We start from the raw sequence: 5,448 nt of genomic DNA, 5'->3' as shown, positions 1-5,448 counted from the left end.
TTTGAAGAACTTGGTTTTTCTTGAAAAAAGTTTGTAAGGTGGTTTTCGACAGCTTCCTCGGAATTGAGATTCTTGCCATTTAAACTATTCTGCAAAGACCGGAGTAGGATAGTATGGTCGGTTTTGGCTCAGTTTTTCGTTGGTGTGAGAGAGAGGACGCTATTTGGGAGTAAGAGAGAGAGATAGATTTGGAGCTGTTTGTGGGCGCTCGAGGGATGGAGAGCGGGCTGGGCGGGTGCATGGGGGGGGGTAAGTAGGGTGAGAGGGGAAGCGCGGCCGGGGGGGAGCGGTGGGTACGAGTCGCCGAGATCGCTCGAGAGATGGCGCTTGGGGGGTGGCGATTCCTCCCGATTTGCGACCTTGACGCGACTCGTTCTTTAGGGCGCGCGCGCCGCTTCTAGCGCGCGATCCGCCGTCGCGATTCTTCGGGGGGGCGCGCCGCTTCTAGCGCGCGATCCGCCGTCGCGATTCTTTAGGGACGCGCGCGACGCTTCTAGCGCGCGATCCGCGAGCGGCGTCGAGGGGGGCGGGGGATCGTCGGTGGGCGGTCGAGCGGACGGAGGGGCATCCCTCGTCGCTCTCCTCTTCTCGAGGCGCGCGTTAGCGGCGATACGAGCGCGCTTGTCGCTTTAGTGAGATGGCGAATCTTCGGAAGGTCGTGAAATAAGGAGATATCGTCGTTCTAGCGAAAGAGAAGAAGCGTTTTTATTGTTTTCCTTTACAAATTTTTTAATATAGTAATAATACGATAATACGAGTACGCGAGTGAGCGTATCACGATTCTCCGAAGAGCAGAGCCTGCAGTTCGCAATCGATTATATCGTTGCGGTCGAAGTTATCGCTCTCGCGTATCATCGCGGGAATAAGCGCCTTATCGCGGGCGCTTGCCGCGATGTCGCGGAAACGAGTTAGCTTGTTGTCCACGCGCGCGGTTAAACCGCTTAAAGATGCAACGATGCGGTTGATGCAAAGTTCCAGATTTAATATATTTACGACGGTGCTCTTCGATACGGCTAGACGAATTTTAAACGTTTCGAGACGAAGTATTCGGAGATTGTTGAGTTTACCGAATCGTAGCGTCAACTGTCCGATGTGTATTGGCGTCGGGCGCGCCTCGTCGCGCTCGTCGGAGCGAAAGTGCGACAGAAGCGCGGGTCGTAGATCGAGCAGTTCCTTCCACGTATCCGGCGTTAGCGAAATCTCTTTGCCGTGACAATCTCCGAGGACGATTTCTACGAAAGAGGGTCGGCTGACGTTAACGCTAATTTCCAGATGTTTATATGCGGTTTTGGTCAATGGATAGCGTCTTCCTAAGATTCTGAGCGGTCGCGCGACCGAGACGTCCGCGTCGTGTCTTGACGTCCGATCGCGATCTCGTCTAAAAATAGATATGAGCGATGAGAGAAACGGTGTTAGCGAATTATTAGTTCGAATAAATGTTCGATAGTCTTACCCATTGTCCATTTTAGCTTTTTTAGCGTATTCCGCGTTATCTTCGCGGTCTCGTTCGGTTAGTCTCGATCGATCGTCGAATGAGTGTTGCTGCTGCGGTTGTCCTCCCATTGTCGCTCGTTTTTTCTCGTTTGTTCTTTTTCGCGCGTTAGCTTCGGTGTTTCCCGTCAATAATGAAGCGCTTAACGGATGGACGATTTTTATATACTCGCGTAGAGATCGCTTCTTCCCCTTTCGCGCATTTTCTCTTATATATTCTATTTTTAAAAAATAACGGTAGGGTCGCTCTAGTCGTTCTTCATAACAGATACGTTATGGGATTAGTCTGTTGTATCTTAGTTATTCGAAAAATCTCTGTAGTCCAGTTGGGTGTGAAGCCTTTCTCGAAGATCGTCTTAAATTTACTGACGCGTACCGGATCGGCTACTTTGAATTTTGCCGGAGCCGCGATCTTTATATTGCTGTATACGGTATTTAAAAGTTTATCGGCGATCGCTGGAGTCACGTCTCATACTTATAGTGCGATGTTTTCGCGCGTTATATTCCTCGACGAGTCGTGGTAACTCGTCGATCCATTTGTACGTTCCGTTTAGCGTGAAGTACTTCCACATAGAGTTTTTGAGCGTACGATTGAATCGTTCGACTATCGACGCTTTCATCACCGAATACGTCGAATAATGATTCACTCCGCGTTTCTTCGCGAAATTTCTCATATCGGCGTTGTAAAATTCTTTTCCTTTATCGGTCTGCAGATTCTTTGGACACCGCTTAGAGTCTCGCATTATTTTAGATAACGCTCGAGTAACCTCGTTTGCGCTTTTGCTCTTAAGCGGTACAACCCATGCATATTTGCTTAATGCGTCGATAACGGTGAGTATGTAGTTGTGGCCTTTGTTGAGTCTCGCGTAAGGACGCATCTCGACCACATCCGCTTGCCGTAGGTCGTCGTACCCGCGCACTGCAACGCGACGACGCGGGAAGTTTCTTCTCGCGGGCGCGTGCAATTCTTCGACTAGTCTTCGTTTTTCGACGCTCATAATTCTCTTCTCTTTCTCTCGAGAATATTGGATTGAATCTCTCTTTCGAGCGGATCGCCGCTCCCGCTAATTTCTCTTTCGAGCGGATCGCCGCTCCCGCTAATTTTTCTTTCGAGCGGTTCGCCGCTCTTGCTAATCTTTGCCAGTTCTCTCACTCTTCCCGATAGCTCGTCCGCGTCTCTCTTCAATCGCGACGTTGAATTTTCCAATTCTCGTATCTTCGTCTCGGATTTCGCCGCAATGTGCGATTTTTGATTTAGTTCCTTTATTGCTGTACCTTGATTGAACATTATTTTACGATCGCTCGCGTTTCTCGTCGAGAACTCTGCCGCGTTGAGCGATATAGCTTTTTCCGCGACTTCGATTCGATCGCTTAAACCTTTGATTTGTTTATCTAAAACATCGATCCGTTTATCTAGAGCATTAGCGCTCGTTTTTATTCTCGAAATGGAATTTTCCACGGCGTCTATTCGTTTACTCAGAACGTCATCGCACGCTTTTATCTCGGAAACGAAACTTTCCGCGATGTCTATTCGTTTACCTAAAGCGCTATCGAGCTGAGCGAGTCTCGTGAACAGTAGAATGACGCCGTGAGCCGAATTTGCTCACGGACATCGCGAATTCCGCGTACGACTGCGACGGTCATCCACGCGACAGTTCGATTTATACGATCGCTCCTGTTTCGCGAAGCTCCTCGATTATCGATAGAATCTCATTTTTGTGAGCGTTGTTGCCTGCTCGACGCGAAGCGTCTAACAATCGCAGACGATCCACTAATTCGTTCGGATCGTCCCAATGGACGTAATCGATTTTATTGTTCGTGACACGCATAGTCAACGGTACGCAACCCGCGCCTGTTTTTTTCGCGCCGCTGCTGTGAATAAGCGGAGCGATAATGAATTTGTATTTGTATCCTTTATTTCCTAAGACACAGATTTTTTAGCGTCAGGATCACGTCTATGAGCGTTCGTTGTTAACAATATACTTCTGTATGTTAATTTATCCTTTTCTGTATATATGAGACTATTAGGAATTTTCATAAAAATTAATTCGTACAAACCGGGAGTACCGATATATTTAATCTCATCTATAAATATGGTGTTATAGCCCGAACAGGCTATACACGAATTATTAAATATATTATTCTAAATACATATTATTTTATATGATTGCTCAACGTGTAACGCGAACACAGATCACGTTACGAGCGTTGACCGAACAAAGCGCTGACAACGCGAGCCACGCGCTAAGCCCGAGCGACCGTGCAATCATTTCATTGCGAAAACGCGGAAATCAGGGCAAGCGGAAGAAGGACATTGCGAAAATGCAACGTAGAAGTCCTACTTAAAAGCGAAATAAAAAGGAATAAAGAAATTGCGAAAGTGCAAGCAAAGAAGTCCTACTTAGAACTTCTTAGCTTGCATCCGGAGATTGCCAAAATCAAGCGACATGACACACAGCCTTGTCGCTAAACGACCCCCTCCCGGGAAGCCAAGGGGAGTTAATAAAAAGGCCCACCGCTAACGAACGGCGGGCAGTCTTTACCATTAATATTACGCGGGCAATCTTTATTCCTTTACGCGAGCAATATCTCTAACAACCGCGAGTGTCAAAACGAGTATCAATAGTTATTATAATATTGAATAGCCACGCAGTCGGCAGAAATATACACGAAGAAGCGAGAGGCGAGTCTCGAGACCGAAACTCGACTCTAGACACGCGCACGTTAAGATGTCCGTTATCGTGATACGCGATGCGATCGAAAGTGCGGGAACATTGTAATCAAGCCAAGTCACAAATAAAATAGATATTAATATATTTATTTAACTGCAAAGGTGTCATTTTAAACAAATAAAAACAGTGAAGTTCTCAGGCGGAGTCCGAATTCCCAAATTCCTTCCGGCAAACGATCCCAACTACCGTGCCTCTCCGGAGGCACAACAATGGAATCATTCGCGTCTATGTCAAATCGCTTATCGCCGAGCATCGCACCTTTCTCGTCGATGTAAACTCCGTAAACGTGATCGATCTCGTTCGGCGCTTCTCCGCCGAGAAGAGTTCCCATATATTTTCGCCCTAATGGTCCTAGTTGACCGTGCGATATTTCGCGATCTTGAAAAATTCGCGAAATTTGTCTAACGAGTATTTCGAGCGTCGAGGGCGATTCGAGACTCTCGGATTCGAACGTTTCGTATTCTTCGGTTTCGTTTCGCGCGAATGGATCTCTTTCGACGGAAGACTCGTTTAATGGTGTAGAAACGGCGTTCAATCGTCGTCGCGCGCGTATTCGCGCCAAACGGGAGTTAGCGCTTCGTCCTTCCATTTTTCCTCGACGCTCGTTGTCGAAGGTGAGGTGTCGATCGCGTCTCGTTTTATCGTTTCGCGCTTAATTTCGTTTCGCTCTATTTCGTCTCGCTCGGCGCGATCAGCGAGGCGCTGCAGCGGTTCGACGATCGGTTTGAAACGATTCTCTATCGCGATCTCGCTTTCCATTTTGCCGGTCTTTAATGCTCTGTGTTTTTTACGAATCGACGCGCGCGTTTTAGCTATCTCTTTTGCTGTCTTTTCGCGTTCACCGATATCTATCGAGGCCATTGCAACTTCTTTTAACTCGCGGGAGAGAGCGATCGGCGCGTTCGACGTATTCGCGACAACTGATCACTCTACGGTACAATGAAGTCGTTAAATCCTCGTCTGTATCTACCGGCGCGAAGCGCGCTATCTTTGTCGATCACTAAGAAACCATATTTATATCGCCAACACGCGCGACATAGCGCGTGAAAATTCTCATATGACATATCCGTGTTCACGTGATCGTTGTATGCGTGGCGTAAATTAGTACCATCCTGTTTAAAAAGAATTAACAGATTCGCGTTATCTCGAATCAAATGCTTCGGTATTTTAGCATACGTTTGGCACAGATAGAAGCAATCGACGTTCGAGTGTCGACCCATAGCGA

At 47.5% G+C, this 5,448-nt stretch overlaps 1 protein-coding gene across 1 annotated transcript; it reads right to left on the bottom strand.

Annotated features, from left to right (window-relative positions):
* Nucleotides 1-774: 774 nt before the first annotated feature.
* On the bottom strand, nucleotides 775-2,369 carry LOC138938378 (uncharacterized). Its single transcript, XM_070305292.1, has 2 exons — nucleotides 1,967-2,369; nucleotides 775-1,232 (listed from the first exon to the last, which is right to left on the bottom strand). Exons 1-2 carry the CDS (start codon nucleotides 2,367-2,369, stop codon nucleotides 775-777), a joined length of 861 nt encoding a protein of 286 aa, XP_070161393.1.
* Nucleotides 2,370-5,448: the final 3,079 nt, after the last annotated feature.

Source organism: Polyergus mexicanus, unplaced genomic scaffold (assembly GCF_030449975.1).
Source record: "Polyergus mexicanus isolate NDT 795.1 unplaced genomic scaffold, iyPolMexi1.0 SCAF_12, whole genome shotgun sequence".
Lineage (NCBI taxonomy): Eukaryota > Metazoa > Arthropoda > Insecta > Hymenoptera > Formicidae > Polyergus > Polyergus mexicanus.
Note: the sequence above shows the minus strand (reverse complement) of the source record. Positions and strands in the feature narration are given on the sequence as shown.

Excerpts from the sequence above, each read along its gene's own strand:
- LOC138938378 (XM_070305292.1), bottom strand. The coding sequence starts at position 2,369 with ATGCGTCCTTACGCGAGACTCAACAAAGGCCACAACTACATACTCACC. Across the intron at positions 1,233-1,966 it reads GCGAAAACATCGCACTATAA|AAATCGTCCTCGGAGATTGT; the intron begins GTATGAGACGTG and ends CCTCTTTCGTAG.